The 17,482-nt window shown below is 42.5% G+C and overlaps 1 protein-coding gene across 5 annotated transcripts in view; it reads left to right on the top strand.

Annotated features, from left to right (window-relative positions):
- LOC125435211 (PARP1 binding protein) overlaps nucleotides 1-17,482 on the top strand; it is a 40,952-nt gene that overhangs the window by 14,151 nt on the left and 9,319 nt on the right. For 3 of the 5 annotated variants that reach the window (XM_048501350.1, XM_048501349.1, XM_048501353.1), the window contains exons 4-6: nucleotides 1,095-1,205; nucleotides 4,029-4,199; nucleotides 9,075-9,229. In XM_048501350.1, coding sequence (XP_048357307.1) covers nucleotides 1,095-1,205; nucleotides 4,029-4,199; nucleotides 9,075-9,229 — 437 coding nt within the window. The remainder of the gene's footprint in view (nucleotides 1-1,094; nucleotides 1,206-4,028; nucleotides 4,200-9,074; nucleotides 9,230-17,482) is intronic. The other 2 variants (XM_048501352.1, XM_048501351.1) reach the window with 1 other exon arrangement.

Below are 17,482 nucleotides of genomic sequence, written 5' to 3'. Positions count from 1 at the left end.
GAATGGTCAAATTTTTTATTTATATCCTGTTTTTCTTCATAATCAGAGACCCAGGCCCTTTTCACAAACGTACGGAAACGCACCTCCACCGGCATGAATTATGCCGGTGGAGGCTCAGGGACCGTTCGCACATTAGCATGCAAGCAGCCCTGACTTTCCCCTCAGCCAGAGAGGCGGCTCTGTATGGAGCTGCCTCCGGTTGCCCCCCTCCACTCACCGTCCCATCCAGCTTCGTTCTGGAGGGTTGCAGGGTCCCGCCCACACTGCCCTCCAACCTCCAGGGGTCGGAGGTCAGCATGGGCAGGTCTCTGCAGCCCTTCAGAGCAATGATGGACGGGATGGGGAGGGGGAAAGCGGCGTCTTCCTGCTGGTGCTGTTCGCATCGCGCCGATGGGAAGACAGCGCTTTGCAAAAACCTTGCTTGTCGAGCGAGGTTAAAAGCGGCGCCTTCATGCCGCTCCCGGGCAGCCAGGACGGTGCTGCTGCAATGCAGCAGCGCCTCCTGTGCGAACAGCAGCCCAGGGACGGCGTTTTTGCAGTCTCTGGGTCGCTGTATTTCGCCCGTGCAGAAAGGGCCCCAGAGACACATTTTCCCATCTTCTTCCACTTAATTTTCAGAACAGCAGCCTTGTGAGGATCAGTTAGGCTGAAAGATTGTGAGGGACCCAGGCCCACCTACTAGGCTTCCATGGCTGAACAAGGAATTTGAACCCAGTCCTAGTCTGACACTCTAACCAGTACTTCACATTAGCCCATGCATAAAAACAGAACTGCAGCAATAGGAAGTATCTGCGTAATAAGGGCAAATTTTGATTTTTGTTAAGAATGTAAGCCTGTCTTTGTGTTGTCTTGGTGATTTAGATTGCCTAGATCTGAACCTGTCCAATGGTATTGCCTCAGAGATTTGAACACGTGTCTTAAGGCTGAGTCTACTGAGCCCACACAGTGTTATCTGCTTAAGGTGCTCACTGTTGTACATCCTTGCATGGTTTCATGTTTGTCTCCTGTACAGTCTTTGTAACCCACCTCCTTGGAAGGTTGGTAGCAGAATTCCTATTTAGTTAAGTATTGAAATTTCTTCTTGCTTACTAAAGGTGCAGTTGTTAGAATTTATCACCAAAACATCGGATTCAGTAAGTGACAATACTTCTGTTTTTCCTGCACCCTCAACACCAACTAACAGGTTAAGCCAGGATAACAAAGAGGTAAGATTTTTGCTCTGCATTATATTTAAAAATAGTTTTCTCTTACCAGAGCATTTCTGGTGTGACATTTTGCATTTCTTCATTTTTTAAATGATTTTATTGCATTTAAAAACCCCCAAACAATACATACATTTACTAATTCCTCATAAACAATCTAATACATTCAATCTTAACGAAGTAAATGACTAGGTTAAATAATAATATTGCTAACATAGATATTCTATACATCTCTCATAATATCATTAACATGTTCACAGTTCTCATTGGTTCAGGGTGGGATATTTTGATAGCACTTGATGGGCAAGCGTGGCTTGGTGCAAAAACCACATTATAAAAAAGGGGGGGGGTATGGTGCTGAACTTCACTTCACTGGAGCTGATTCGCTGTTTTCAGTGAAAGTAAAATTTTGGTTTTCAAGAAGGCACTTCCACAGATACGGGCAGTAATGGCAAAAGGTTCAGAATCTCATGGCATCCAGTCACATTCCCTTACCTAATGTATCTGTCTTCATTTCCAATTACGCTCTGACCAAAAATAACTAAATGCCAATCAACCTACTTGCGCCAGTTTAATAAGTGAATAACCATATAAGGAAAACAGTATCAAGAAACATGTTTTAGCAGTAGATTTTTAGAAGTAATGTTGCTTCGTCAGCAGCAGCTTTTTTAGAAGTGGTGCATCCCCATGTTGGAAGTGACCATATCAAGGCAAATATTTGAAAGGGCTTGTAAACAAATCCCAATGTATGCATGTGATTTACAAGATGATATCTGCATAGCTTAGCCCAGTATATGTTGGGATGTATACTAAAAAGCTGTTGCTGATGAAGTAACTCTACTGCCGCGAAACTGATGTATATCCAGAAACTCCGTACTTTTGTCTCTTGTTCTGCTTGAAGATTTGGTTTTAACCCAATTCCACAGAGTCTTTGAAGCTTAAAATACCTTTTCAATTTTGTAAAAAGTTTGAAGAACTGGTATTTTCCTGTGTTGAGGTGCTTTGTCCAACGATTTACCCGTCTCTTCTTACGGACAATTTGTTACTTGGTTCTAATATGCTTTTCGTTTGATGTTTTCACGTCGTCTTGTAAGTTGCGTCATATTTTTAGTGGTCTATGTGCTTCTTGATACTATTTCAGTTATATGGTTATTCACTTATTAAATTGGCACAATTAGATCAGTTGGTATTTATGGCCAGAGCATAATAGGTTCTTTCCTTTGGTTTATGTTATTCCACTACGCTTCTGTTTCCATTTGTATGGTGTTTATTCACTTCCAATTATTATAACTGGTTTCCTGCTACACATCGTAGAAGTTTTTTTAATATTAATTTGAATGTTACTGTCTTGTTCACAGGATCCTGTTTTGAAGAATGATGCGCTTATCTAGTGATCACATTTATTTTCTTGCTGCTTCTAAGTGTGTAAAGTGCCATCTAGTCGCAGTATTTGCATGACCGCTTCTTCCGTTATAACCCCCAGCAGACATTAAGATCAGGAGCCAAGGGACTCCGAATTATCCCTGGCCCACGGGAGGTCTGTTTGGCCTCAACGTGGGCCAGGGCTTTTTCGATCTTGACCACCTCCTGGTGGAACAGTCTCACAGAGGAGATCAGGGCCCTGCGGGACTTTATAGAGTTCTGCAGGGCCTGCAAAATGGAGCTGTTCCGCCAGGCGTTCCGTTGAGGCTGATGTTTGACCACCAGTGTCCCCTGGGGCTATGTGTCATCTTAGCCCATAGGTGGGTCTTACTTCTCCCACTTGGTTTTCATTGATTTTAGTGTAGTTGATTCCATCCGTTGCTGGTTTTATGGACCATGTGGTTTTATTTTATAATTTTGGGTACTGTTTTTGTCTTTTAAATTATGGGTCTTTTATGTCGAAACAGTTTTTTATGTAATGCAATTCACTTTGTACATTGTCCCGAGCCAGACATGGGAGGGGCGATTAATAAATAAGTAAGTAAAGTTATGGCAACTCCACAGGGTTTTCAAGGCAAGGGACATTCAGAGGTGGTTTGTCATCCAAATACTAACCAGGGCCAGTCCTTCTTAGATTCTGAGATCTGACCAGGTCAGGCTAGCCTCGGCCATCCTGGTCAAGGCTGTAAGGAGTTTGAGGCAATATAAATGGTTCACTCATCTTCCATTTTATCCTCAGAAAAGCCCTGTGAGGAAAAATTGGTACAGAGGTGTCCAGTGAGCTTCATGACATGATAGAGATTAGAACCTGGATCTTTCACAAATGCTCTAACCGTTACACAATATTGGTTTATTAATCACCTGTGACATTGCCCCCACCTCTTCACAAACCAGTCTGATATGCAGCACTACTTCTAAACTGAACACCTTCATAAAAGTATTCACCTATAGCACTTGTTATTCAAAGGCCAATGAATAACCAAATAATATTTTCTTTGGCTTCTGGCATTTGGATCAAATCTTTAATGAGACACACGTTATGCAGTGGTTAAAACACTTGTCGAAGATTTGGGTTTTAAACTCTACCAAGTCATGAAGCTCTTTGGGCCAACGCTGATGAACCATGCGTACTGCCCAGAACTCCTTAAAGGAAGCATGAAAAGAAATGTTACTGATAGATAAGCATGTCATCTTTGAAACAGGAGCCTATAAGCAAGACAATACAGTATTAAAGTAGCATATTAAAGATCCACGTCTCCCTATATTTGCTTTCATTTTTCCTCGCCCAGGTTTTTCTAACAAAGAATAGAAACCTATAATAGCATTTTTGGTTTTTTCCTCTCCCGTCTTATTGCTAAATCAGCTTTTCATAAGAATAACAGTAACTGATTTTTTTTAATGTAGCTGTCTTTGGAGGTGAAGAAAACGCTGTATGCGTATCTAAGCTTGTTGGTGAACTCCAAGAACGATCTTGCCTTTGCTCGTATTTTAAACATTCCTGACAGAGGACTTGGAAGAGAGGCTTTTACTGACTTAAAACATGCTGCTCAGAAGAGACAAATGTCCATTTTCCCAGTAAGTATGACAAATTGATATTAATTTTTCCATTGAGGAGCATGAAATCTTTATGAAACTCTAACTCTCTCCTTAGAAGCTGGATCAGACTTTTATTTCTTTGGCCAGAACAAATTGCACGCAAGAATGTGGTTTGAGGCTAGAACAAGAGCAGAGGGCAGTGTTAGAGAAGAACTATTTTTTTTTCACATGAGGTACAAGACCCATCTGCCTGCTTTCAACTTCGAAAATCATTTCCTTATTTTCCTTTATTTTCTTCACTTTTCTCACTGAGGCTCACGTTGGATGAGAGAACAATGCAACAAAACAGTATGAAACATACAAACGATGTTATAAAAACAATGTAATTCATGCTTCTATCAAAAATAGCAAGATCCGAGAACTGTTCAATACAAACAGCGTAACACATACAATAAGCCATTTACAGATAAAATTAAACTGTAAAAAATCCCATTAAAATACCCCCCCCCAAATAATTTTATTTTATTCATTCTGTATACTCTTTTACTAACACATAGCCATGTGAGTTTCTTTCTGACATCATCAGGCAGGTCATTGCAACAAACAAAGTGTAGGTACATGCATTTGTTGGTATTAACCAATTGCTGGCTGCTACCTTCAGGAGGCTTTCCTTAGGTGAGCAAGCGGTGGGAGTAGAACATGCCAAGTGAGGTGGTTCTACAGCTATCTGGGACCTAGGCCATGAAGGAAGTAGTAACCAGCAACTTGAGCTGAACTGGGAAAATAACTGGTAACCAATGGAGTGACTGAAGCATAGATATAACCTGCACACTTGGCCTAGCTACTGGTAGCATTCAAGCTGCAGTGCTCTATATCAGCTGGAGTTTCCATGCTGTCTGAAAAGGCAGATCCATATAGACTGCATGACAATAACCTAGCCTCAACTATCATAGCATGGATCCCTGTGACCAGACTTGGCAGGTCAAGGTCAGGAGCCACCTTCTGGGCTAAATGAAGTTGGAAGAAAACCATTTTCACAGTTGTATTGCTTCTCCAGCACCAAGGATAGGTCAGACCTCTTAATTGAGTCAGTGATGAACCCTGTCAAATGTGGAAAGGACGTGCCTGCCGAGACCTTATCCTACCTGACCAATGTAACCTCTGTCTTGTCAGGATTCCGTTCAATTTATTCATCTTTAGCCACTGAAGCACAATTTATTTGTTTACATATTTACTTCATTTGTACCTCACCTTTCTTCCCTATGGAGACCCAAAGCAGCTTACATTGCCCTTCTCTCCTCCATTTTGTCCTCACAACAACCCTTGAGGTAGGTTAGTGAGAGCAAGTAATTGGTCCAAGGTCTCCCGGTGAGTTTCCATAGTAGAGTTGGAATTCAAACCTCAGTCTCCCAGATATTAGTTCAACACTCTAACCACTACACCTCACTAGCTCTCAATAGCCAGGCACTAGCTTAGTGCCTTAGTCTGAGAAATCCAGAGTTTGGCCTCATTAGTATATTGCTGATATTCAACTTCAAAACCATGAGTGATTTCTCCAAGGCTCAGTAAATAAAGCTGTAGAGAACTACATTGCTAGATCCACGCTTTGTGGTAGATTTGACTTGCTTGCTGAAACAGCAGAGTTCTTTTTTTCATTGTTAACATTATCAGCCACTTCTGAAACCTGGAGATTTAAAAAAAAACCCTGCTGTTACTCTAAGTGCAAGCAAAAATTTACAAGTGAAGAAGACAAATTTGATAATCCCATCTTGCTTTGAGCATTAGCTGTTCATCCAAAGAAGGGACAAATCACTGTATAAATGTAGAGTAAACCTAAGAAACTGAAAGATGCTAAGCGGATAAAGATGCTGGCAGCCCCACTGCATTATGTAGTTTTGCTAGGAGTCTTTGCAGCCAGACTCAAATGTTGGCATCTGGGAGACCCAAGTTCAAATTCCCCACTCTGTTGTGGGTATGGTAATCTTGGGCCAGTCACACTTTCAACCTAACCTACCTTGCAGGGTTGTTGTGAGAATAAAATGGAGAATGGGAAAATGATGTAAATCAGTTTCGGTCCTCATTGGGGAGAAAAGTAGGGTATAAATTAAATAAATACATTTAAAATTTTGTAATCCACTTGCTAATTGACTGAATAGTTCTTTTGTTTTGGAAATCCTCCTCAGGTCCCCATAACAATGGTGGACTAAATATAAATATACATAAGTAAGTCAATGTAGAAGGCTAGTAGGAAGTGACTGTCAGAGTCTTCTGCATATTCAGATTTGCCATAATAATCTTTGAGAGAAAATGCCCACTGAGGTTTTCTGCTGTGCCAGTGTTTCTTCTAGAAAATTCTGCAGTGTGTGCACGTCTGCATTAGGCTGTTATCTGAGCATGTAACCTGAAGTTTATGTAGCAGCTGTTCATTCTGCTGGTTGTGGGCCCTGTTGAAAGAATAGGTGGAAGCAAGAGGTACAAAATTGTGTGGGGATGCATGCAACAGTCATTTGTGAGTGGCACCAACTGAACTAGAGAGAGGTCACAGGGGCGACCACGTGTGGATTGTGCATGTCAGGAATGCCACATCAGTGTACCCAACACTGAAGGTGACTCAAAGCATTCCAAGAAGCTATTGCCTCTAGAGAGTATATCCGTATAACAACAAGTTTGGTGCCACCAGAGGCGATGATGAGTCAACGTAACTTGATGTGTTTGAGTCCTCACTTGACATTGGCAGTCCCTGAGGCATTAAAGTAGTTTTATGAAGTAGCAGTACTAGAAAGAACATTTCCTTTCAAAAGGGCATTATTTGAAGCCCTTGCCCATTTCTGTGGTCAGAGCAATGGGAAATCTTCAGGCAAGAGTACAACTCTATAAATTTAGCATCAGGTTTGAATTTTTAATTTATTTGAAAGCAGAAGTGGGAATAGATTTGGTGGGCCATGGTAAGGTAACAGGGTTTTATGACTGAGTAAGTATGGAAAAACTCAAAGAGGATTAATTATTTCAGCTCTTAATGTTGTTGTAATGTTTTATGAAGTATGTCTTTGGATTGGATTCACTACCCATTGATGCTAGATTGCCAGGGAAAGGAAACTTCTTTACTTTGTAAAGAGGTCTTTTCTTTTTGGCATCTTTTGTTTTGAAGAAACTGAGTGATGATGATGTTTTCCATTGAGTAGTCAGGATACTGTGAACCACATACAACTGAGAGCAAAGCCATGACTGTTGGCAGAGGGTAGACTCTCTCCCAGAATTGTTCCTGATGTATTTTTAATTCTGGAAAAAAACTTTTATGCAATGCGTAATTTGTTTAATTTTTTTTAAGTTGGAAGTTTTTTGCATGCCACCCCTCCCTCCCCTCCCTTGCATGCCACCCCTCTCTCCCCTCCCTTTCCCTCTGCTAGGGTGGGCCATGTCCAGATGCTGGGCCCCCTCCCTCCCCTCCCTTGCATGCCATACCTCCCTCTTCTCCCCCTCCCTCTGCTAGGGTGGGTGGGCCATGTCAAGATGCCAGGCCCCCTCCCCTCCCTTGCATGCCACCCCTCCTTCCCCCACCCTTCCCTTCCATGCCACCCCTCCCTCCCCCTCCCTTCGCTAGGGTGGATGGGTCATGTCCAGATTCTGGGTCCCCTTCCCTTCCCTTGCATGCCACCCCTCCCTCCCTCCCTCTCCTTCCCTTGTATGACTGGGGGAAGGGAAATAAAGATAGGTTGGTTGATGAGGAGGTAACAGTAGCATGGGACGAAGGACACAGTGGAAAATGTGTTGCCACTCAGAAGCCGTGCCAGCCATTAAAGGAACAGAAACATTCTGAACCAAATAAATTTGCAACTGAAGTTAGGTTTGTATTGAGAGAGCGTCTTTGTGTGAGTTCCCATTCCTGTTGAAAATGAGAGCAATAGTCTGTTCTTTATGAAATATCACACTATTTATGGGCGTACTAGTGGCAAAGCCCATTTCCTGTGGAAGTGAAATGGCCTCTAGGAAAGGGTCGGTGAGGCAGCCTCTTCCTCCACTTGCTTTCTCCCCCGGAGCCTGCTTGCTCGACTGCAGACCCTCTTGCTTGCCATCCACCCCCACCCATCTGCCCCTGCAAATAAACATGAACAAATCTTTCTGGTGATCAGGGAAGGGGTTTCTCAGGCTGGTGGGGTTCTGCAGACACCAATGGCCACCTGCTCTGCCACTGCCAACACTGCTACCAGCGGGCAGGAGTGGCTTGTGGAGGTGATGAAAGGATAGGGGGGAGGCAGGAGGTTTATCGTGGTTAGGGAGAGTGGGGTTGCAGCTGGGTCAGGGGAAGGTGGGTGAGCACACCAGTGGGTGTGCAGGACTGACTGACTTCTACACTCCGATGGTGGTGGTGGGGGTCATCATCTGAAGGGAATTATAAATGGTAAAGATGCTCATAGTCTGTGTGATCTACCCATGCTTGGTAGAAGGTCAGGTTTTCACTGGAAGAGAGGAGGACACTCTGAGACATTCAGATATTTTCTTTGGAACGGAAAGTAAGTTGGTCTTTTCAATCTCCTCTGCGGAGAAGGGGGGCTACCTATTTCCTTCATTTTTTTTCTTATTGCCTCCTTGTGAGTGCAGGGATCATGGAGAGTTCCACATTTTTCTTTCTCCTCAAACCCTGCAGAAAGAAAAAAGTAAAAGTGGCAGGCACTCCCTTCCCACTGGACACAGAAAAGAGCAACCTATTCCTGCCTCCAGGAATCATGGAAAGGAGAGTACCCCAAGCATCAGAGATTCCAGGTCTAGTGGTTAAGAGCAGGTGCACTCTAAACCCAATTCCCCAGTTCACAGTAACTCTGATGTTCTGCTTCCAAAATTAAATTAACAGGAACACTTTTCTGGTTTTTATGATGTTGCAATATTTTACTTGGCTAAATGTGTGTCTCCTGCTAGATGGCCACCTCTTTCATCCGAACCATTGAACTCGGAGGTAAAGGTTATGCCCCTTCTCCAGTTGATCCTTTGCGAAAGCACATGAAGGGCCTTTCACACTTGGTTCACTTTATTGATAAACTGGATGAAATCGTTGGCGAAGTCCCAGATCCAAGGTAACGATTTTGACGTGTACTGGCATTCTTGTGTTCAAATGGAAATGTCTTTTTTAATTGGGTAATTAAAAACAAAATCCATGCATTCACTAATGATATATTTTAACCATATTAGAGAGAGGAAGGAAGGAAATGCTCAAAGCTTGTCATAGTGGCCCTTGCTACATGAATACTGAGATGGCTTAGCTTTTCCTTTAATATAACCTAGTTAAAGCATAGGAAATTATTAATTTATTGTCTTAGGAAGTTAAGAGATAATGAAGCAGAGGCATTTTAAGCTGCTTCCAATCTACCCTATTTTTCATTTCACCTTTTCTTTAATTTTGATTTTATTTACTATTTATATGCTGCTTTCCTCCTGCAAGTAAGCGAATGGTGGTAACGGCTGTTACCGCACTACAACATTTCTTTAATATTGGGCCTTGTATATAGCACAAGTTGCTGGGTTTGCATCTGGAGGGCTTTTCAGTTTGCTCAGGGAAGAGACCAAGGATTGGGAATGGATATGTGGAAGGTGGGGAGACAGCAGGGGAAAATTAAGTGAGGCTTTGATGGACCAGAGGATTTTTCATTCAGTCTGAATGCTGTGAGGAAAGGACCTACCCAATAGGGAGGAAAAGCTTGGTCAGGCACACTGAGCAGCCTGAGAGAAGGTATAGAGATGAGATGGCATGAAGGCAGGGGAAGAGTATGAACAGAGCAAACGTGGTGGTGAGATCTCACTGCCTCTAAAATTCTGAGCTTTAAAAGTGAGCACGTTGTGCAGTGTGCAGATTAAGTTCATATGTTGCAGAAAGCCCCAGGAGGCAAAATCCTCTTTTTATGTTATCTCTACACAAGTGTCTGTGACCCCCTCCCTCCATGGAGTGGAGACAGGATTTCTATCCACTGCAGTGCTGTTCTCATTAAGTGCAGTTCTTGGCTGCGTTTTTCCCATACAGGAGAATCGAACCATTTCCCTGCCCCAGGGGAAAGTAGAGGTATGGTCTTGGGAATGCCAGCAGAATGGCAGGCTCGGTTTGCTTCAGGAGTCCAGGCAAAACCTTTCTCCTGTATCATTTAAAATTCACACAGTCATTTCTTTAAAATTCGACACTGCTTTTCTGTGATATAAGTGGCACACTTAATATGTTTTTAACTTGAGAAATTTGTCACTGTCTGGAGACTGACTATCCATCATGTATGGCTGTTAGTTCATATGAATTCCTCAACCTCAGGAATAGTCTTTCTTGAGGTCAGAAATAGTTGTGGAGAATGGAAACGTGGGGAAGATCTTCAGTCCTAGGATCCATGTTTTGTTGGATTCAATCCACAGAGCAATGCTCTTAACATTTACAATAACAGGATATGTTAGCATGTAGTCACTGCAAACAAAGATAAAGATATCAATGTTTCATATTCTGTGGCTAATTTCTGTTTTCTTGCATGCAAAAAACAGAATGATTTGGCAGGTATGAGCTCAGATTCTTGGGTTTTATTTAATGACATATTTTGCCACTATTGCTGTAGACCATGGAATCCTTTGGCTGTTAACAATGAATATCTTACCTGTTTTTTTTACTGTTCCTGGAGTAATGTTAATGTCTTAATTGCTTGTCAGAGACCATAAATGAAGTTCAGTTCAATTCATAAAACCAGCCTAAGAAAAGCCAGTACAAAGATAAGGGGAAGTTATGGGTACTTGTTGTTTTCTTAAAGGCTACAAGAAAGGGTTCCAATCCATCCCCAAGGGGAATGGGTCTGCTTTAATCTTGGTGCTTCCATAGACAAGGCCTGTTAGAGTGCTGAGGTTCCTATTGTAGTGGGAATCTCCTGCCCTGGCTCCACTAATCCAGCTGCTGCTCTGTGGAGTTGCAGGAATAAAACCCAAGAAGTGATGCCACTGCTGTAATGTTTGAGGGGAATCACAGACCATAATCCTGATACATTAACATCATTTCTTTGTTCTTCAGTACAAGCCAGAAGTAATGTAGTATCGGTGTGATGGCAATCTCTAGGGCAGTGGTTCTCAACCTGGGGGTCGGGACCCCTTTGGGAGTCGAACGACCTTTTCACAGGGGTCGCCTAAGACTCTCTGCATCAGTGTTCTCCATCTGTAAAATGGATAAATGTTAGGGTTGGGGATCACCGCAACATGAGGAACTGTATTAAAGGGTCGTGGCATTAGGAAGGTTGAGAACCACTGCTCTAGGGTTCCCTGCCCCCACCCCCCATATACTGCATCTCCAAGGAGTTTCCAGTACAGGGCTGTCAACCGTAAGGCCCTAAGTTTCTACCAATCAAATCTCTAAAGCAAGGCCTCCCTTGATGACCTTTATGTCCATGTAGAGGAAGACAGTCCTTTCACTAACCTGTTCCTAGTCCCCAGTTTACACAACCACTTAAATCAACAGAAGACAGGGGAGCTGACAGACTTAAAAGCTGTCAGAGAAGTGGATCAGGCTTCATGCAGAATTTTCAAATGAATGCTTTTGGAAAGGTGGCGGTACCAACAGGAGTGGGCCTTTGACAGCGCACCCATAAAGACGGGCCACTGCAGGAGTGTCTGCTAGACCGGCTGTTTCATCAGAGGTTGCTGGGCCAAACCTGTATTTCACCCTACTTTCATGGTTGTAGAATAGCAGAAGCTTTCCAAGGATCAGAAGGGAATTCAGGTCTTTGGAGTGAATGCCTGATAAATAGTGTCAGAAATACATGAAGTATGACATCATAGGCACACTTACAAAAACATCCTTTTACTATCCTTCTAACCAACTAGGAGTGTGCATTTTGCACAACAAACAAAAGTGGCATTTAAAGGGAGGCAAAAAGTGGGTCCCAAATCATGCCAAATTTTTCTAACATGATCTGGGCTGCTTCAACCCTGCTGTCATTTTAAAAAGAAAGATGGGAGGGGGAAATCCCCTCAGCTTTCCCTCCCCCTCATTTAGCTGCTAGCTGCTGCCACTTCACTGCTCCATGTGGACTCGGAAGCATTGGCTGGTATTGAGCTGTGCCCGAGGCTCAGCCCAGTCGAACGTGGAGAACATCCCTGCGCCAGCCACCACTACTGCCTCCAGCCTCCACCCGCGACTTAGAGGTGCTGGCCACTGCTGCTGGACTTGAGTTGGGGGAGGGGGTAAAATTCAAATTTGGGATGAATGGACTCAATTTTTATTTGGAATTTTGGACATTCCTGATATGGAAGTTTGGAAATATCTGAGATTCTCAAAAATTCAGATCCCATTAGATTCAAATCTGAATGTTACTGGGGGGGGTTTTTTGTACACCCTTAGAACCAAAAACTGACATCTTCATAAATAACTATAGTTAACTAACACATCTGTCTTGTACTGCACTTCTTGCATTTGTGTATGTGGCCCTTAAATCTTATTTAGCATGTCTTAAATTTAAAAAAATTAAATTAAAAATAGCTTTATCTGATTAAAGTTCTTAGTCTGTCACAGGCTTGCGTTTTTTCCATATTATAATACAATTGTCATCAACAATAGTTTCTGTATATATATCTTGTAAGTGGGGTGGGGGGAAGCATGTTGGTCCTGCCATAACAGACTTTTAGTGTGTTTTCCTCTTTGTGGAATAAGTGTTAAAATAGAAGCCATTTCCTATAACAATTTTGAATGTTCTTAACTTTTGCTAATGAAATAAACTTGTGTATTTGTTATGGCTCTTATGCCATCACTCTGACATCATCATTAACTTGTTAACTACAAGAATATCCTGTAGTATGGGATAACTGAAGCCATTTAGCTGCTCAGTACTACACCACTAATAACATAAGGCTCTTGAATTCATAAAAGGTCTTTACAATCTTTTATCATATTCACCTTCGTGATAATCCCAAAGGGTAGATCAGTTTTTTTGATGAGGTAGTTGAGGCTGATTTGCTAAGTCATGGTTATATGAGTTTATGGCCAAGGTATAAATTGATCCCAGGTTTGCCAGGTCAAGCTTGACATGAAGAATAGGAGACGAGCTCAACTTAATCATAACAAAAAAATCCCTTAATTCCCGGCAAGGTGTGAAGGCAACAGTCCTGTTATTCTCCCCTTGACCCCAGCTATTCCATTCATATATGTAGTTCAGCTAAACATAGAAGGTTATATTTAGTTTTCAAGAATGCCTAAATAATGCCTCAAACCTCTGGATTACACTGGCTGCCATTGCTTGTATCTATAAATAAAGCTGTGACATGCACAAATGGCTCTGGCCCTCTATGTTCACACTTGTAATTTCTTCTGTATTCCCAAAATCTAAAGTGAATATTATGTATTTCCTGGAAAGTGGTGTTCTGGATGCCAAAAGATACAGAACATATTTTTGTATGGTTTTCCTTGGTTTTCATTGCATTAAAAGTCTTTTCTCTACCGAAAAGCACACAGCTGAATCTGAGTGAAATATATGGTACTCGGCAGGCATTTATTGTGCAGTCTGCTGATTTATTCAGAAGTCCCATTGTATTCAGTGCAATTTGCAGTACAATTCTGATCATTTATAGTCGGGAGTAAGTTTTGTATGTGTGAACAGAAGCCGGTGGAGAGGTAAGAAATTATTGAACTCGATAAGAGCTCACCTGGAAAAAAGGTTTCCTATTAGAGCATGAATCCTGTTGTTTACCAACACGTTTACTTGCTTTCTAATAATTTGTTCATACTGATAACTGCTGAGATCCAATGGCAGAGGCGAGTGCATATCTGCATCCCTCCTGTAACAACTAAACAATGTTGGTCCTTTCTCAGTATCTTCTGCAAGCTGTTCAGAGTGCCTTCACAATTAATATGGTTCCTTGGTGTTTTAAAGTCATTCCACATAAAGTGAGGAGAAAACATGTAGTAGGATTGTGCTAGAAGGACCAAAATATGAGTGGCTAAACTACTTTGACGTGCTATCTTCTAGGGAAGAGCACAGTTTATTGCCTGGCATAGGTCCTAGCCACATTGGCACCATCTTCTTACTGTCAGCACCTTATGGCTGCCATTTTTCTTGCTATTTTTTTTAAGTACTGTTTTTAAAATGGTAATAGTGCTATAGCAGTTAGTGATCTGCTTGCAAGGAAAGAGTATAAGAGCAAACCATTGCTGATGGAAGAAAGGGTGCATGCACCAAAACGCAAGTGTGAAAGTTCTGTTGCCAGTGCGCGAGCCTCTACATTTGAGGTAGTGGTGGGTGTAGCTTGGCAAATCCTCACCATGTACAAGCAGCACAAGTTATTTATCTTTCTGAATGAGTAAACTTATTAAATTATGTACATATTCAATTGCTGACTCTTGTACTTGGAGAAACCCTCCTCCCCCAGAGAAGAAACATTGGTCAGAAAGGACTTTCAGCTCTTTAATGTGAGTGGTAGACAGAAGGTTGGCACTTTCTCCTATCAGCTGACTTAAGGAATTCCACAATGTCCCTGTTTCGTACATGGCAGTGACATTAAAAAGCTTTCACTTCTATTCTAAGTGACACAAATAATGGAAAGGTAAAGGTAGTTCCCTGTGCAAGCACCAAGTGAACTGCCTCTAGGCAGGCTGTTGTTAAGGTGGTTTGCCGTTGCCTTCCGTAGTTGTCCATGCTTTATCCTATTTGTCTGCCCTTTACACAAACTGTGTACTTATTTTACTAACCTCAGAAGAATGAAAGGCTGAGTCAACCCTGAGCCTGTTATTTGAAACCGATTTCCGTCAGGATTGAACTCAGGTCACAAGCAGCTTTGACTGTGGTACTGCAGCTTGCCTTTCTGTGCCATGGGGCTCTTGCACAAAGCAAGACCATGTTTTATAAACATTAAATGTTTTATAAATATTAAATCTCTCATGTAGTGCAACAGTTCTCGACTGGTGGATCGTGCTGCCAAAGTAGGTGCCAGACAGCACTTACAGAGGTGGGTTGTGAGACCCAAGTTCTTCAAGCTGTGGGAGGAAGTCTCTAGGTTCTCTTTGACCAGTAACAGGAAAAGCAGAAGGGAGGATAAACTCCCCTCACGCCATTGTTTTAGTTTTGCAGCCTTGCTCATTCCTGTGGGCTCAGTTGGCTCCCAACTAGTTCCAGTGCAGGCAGTAATGACATTGCCTTCTCTGCCAGTGGCCAGATCAGAGCCAAGCTCCAATCTGCTCTGCTGCCAGGTTCAATTTGCTCTCAGCTGTATGGAAGTTGAAGAACCATAGTTTATGGTTGCTAGGTGGAAAATTCCTGGAGATCTTGCGAGTGGAGTATGGGAAGAGTGTGATTTGGAGTAGTATAATACCATAATGTCCACCTTCCACAGAAACCATTTTCTCCTGGTGATTAGTTGTAATCCCAGGAGATCTCCAGCTACCACCCGGAGGCTGTCTACCTTATCTAAGCCAGTTGTCTCCTCACCCCTCCTCTGTGGTAGCCAAGCCCTGACTGGGTCCTGACTGGACGTGCTGCAGGTGTGGGCCCCACTTCAAAACATTTGAGAGCCCTGAATGTAATATATAAGAACATTGAGATAAACAGCCTGTGGTGGCAACATAGTTCTGAACTTTTCCCTTTGAACTGCATAAGGTTTACTGTAGCTAAACAAGGATGAGATACGGTTGTAAGAATAGCCTCTTTATGCTGCAGCCAAATGCAAAACGAAGTAAGCCATGGCCTGGTGTATTTCCCATACACAGTAGATCAGCACTTTTGTCTTGGCCTCTTTGCATGAAAAATGAATGAAGTTTTCCTTTCGTTGCTCCAACTAGTGTTGTGTATATCTGATGGGGAACGGGAACATTTTTCCTGGAAATGAAGAATATGGGAAGAAAGATTAAACAAGCCCTGGGATATTAGATGCTTGCCTCCAAATGTTGCCGCATCAGGCACACTCATCGTGGTTTTTACTGGGTTCCACACTGCCAGAAGAAGAGCAGCCAAAAGGTTCTTTGTGCTGAAATAAACCAATCAAAATAAGTTTGATCCCAGTTTGCTAATGCCAGATTTGTTTTAATTTTGAGGATTGTTTTTAACTGTGTGACTCAAAAGATTGCCTGGGCAGAGCCTTCTATAAACCCACGTTCAGAAAATAAGGAGCAGAAATCTTAAATTATGGATGTTCCCACCCATAGAATGGATCCACCCTTTCATTGTATCTACAATAACCTTAATGTCCTCGACTGGGAAGAAAGGTGGTATACAAATTTTGTAAATAATAATAAATAACCTTTTACAATCAAAGGGCCAAACTGTTAATTCAGCCCAAATACTGGTTGCAATGAGTCCTTTGGTAGTAGGAAATGTCTCACATGAAATCTCACAATAAGCAATCAATATATGCAGGAGGATTCTGTGTGATTGTGTTAGCGCACTGGCATGAATCTGTTCAGTTCTTACTTTGACTACTGATGATTGTCCATCCTTATCATTTCCCCTTATGTAAGGTGTCTTTAAGATGCCCTTTAGTCCCATACGGTTCTTTCCCTGTTCCGTTCATACATGTCAGTGGCATCAAGTTGCAACCCAGGCAAGCAAGAAGTAGAGCTGCTTTGCTATCAGGGAGGCCAGCTTCCAGGTGGGAACCCCCCCAGAATTACAGCTTATCTGCAGACTACAGAGATCAGTTCAGTTGGAAAAAATGGTTGCATTGGAGGGTAGGTTCTAAGGCAATGTATCCCTCAGAGGTCCCTGTCCTCCCCAAATCTCCAGGAGCTTCCCAACCTGGACACTCTACCTGCTGGTAATAACCTATTCGTCATTGCCATCTATTTGCTCAGGCGGCTAACAGGACTTTTCCCAGGAGCCAACCCAGGCGAAAGTACCTCTGCAACCAGTGGTACTAGTTTCAGCAGATGCAGCAGCAGTATTTTCTGCTGCAGACAGTCAAGCCCTCTCTGCCTGTAGGGTTCGGTTTTGTGCTGCAAGGTTTTGTGCATCTCTGAATAGGCCGGTGCTGTCGATCTCACTCTATTTGGCAAGCCAGGCAAGAATAAGCAGGACAGGATGCAGTGGTTAAGGTAGGAACCGGAGGCCAGGAAATGTCACAAGAGGCGGTCAGAACCTGGAGCGCTGGAGGTCAGCAACAAGCTACTGCTCAGATTGTAGCACAAGCTGTTTGTGAAGAACTGTTGAATCAGCAGAAGTTGGGACTAGAGATGTGAAGGCCTAAAAAAATTCTGGGGAAGAGATTTTTTTCCTGCCCCTTCCCAAGGATTTTGGGCAATGCTGAAAAAAAAACACTCCCATGAAATATTTTCTTACTAAGAGAAATCCTTTCTTAAAAGTATTCCATTTATTCCAAATGTATAACATTAAAAAGTT

This window comes from Sphaerodactylus townsendi, linkage group LG06, assembly GCF_021028975.2.
Source record: "Sphaerodactylus townsendi isolate TG3544 linkage group LG06, MPM_Stown_v2.3, whole genome shotgun sequence".
Taxonomy (NCBI): Eukaryota; Metazoa; Chordata; class Lepidosauria; order Squamata; family Sphaerodactylidae; genus Sphaerodactylus; species Sphaerodactylus townsendi.
The sequence above is the reverse complement of the archived record's forward strand: the minus strand, read 5'-3'. Positions and strand labels throughout refer to the sequence as shown.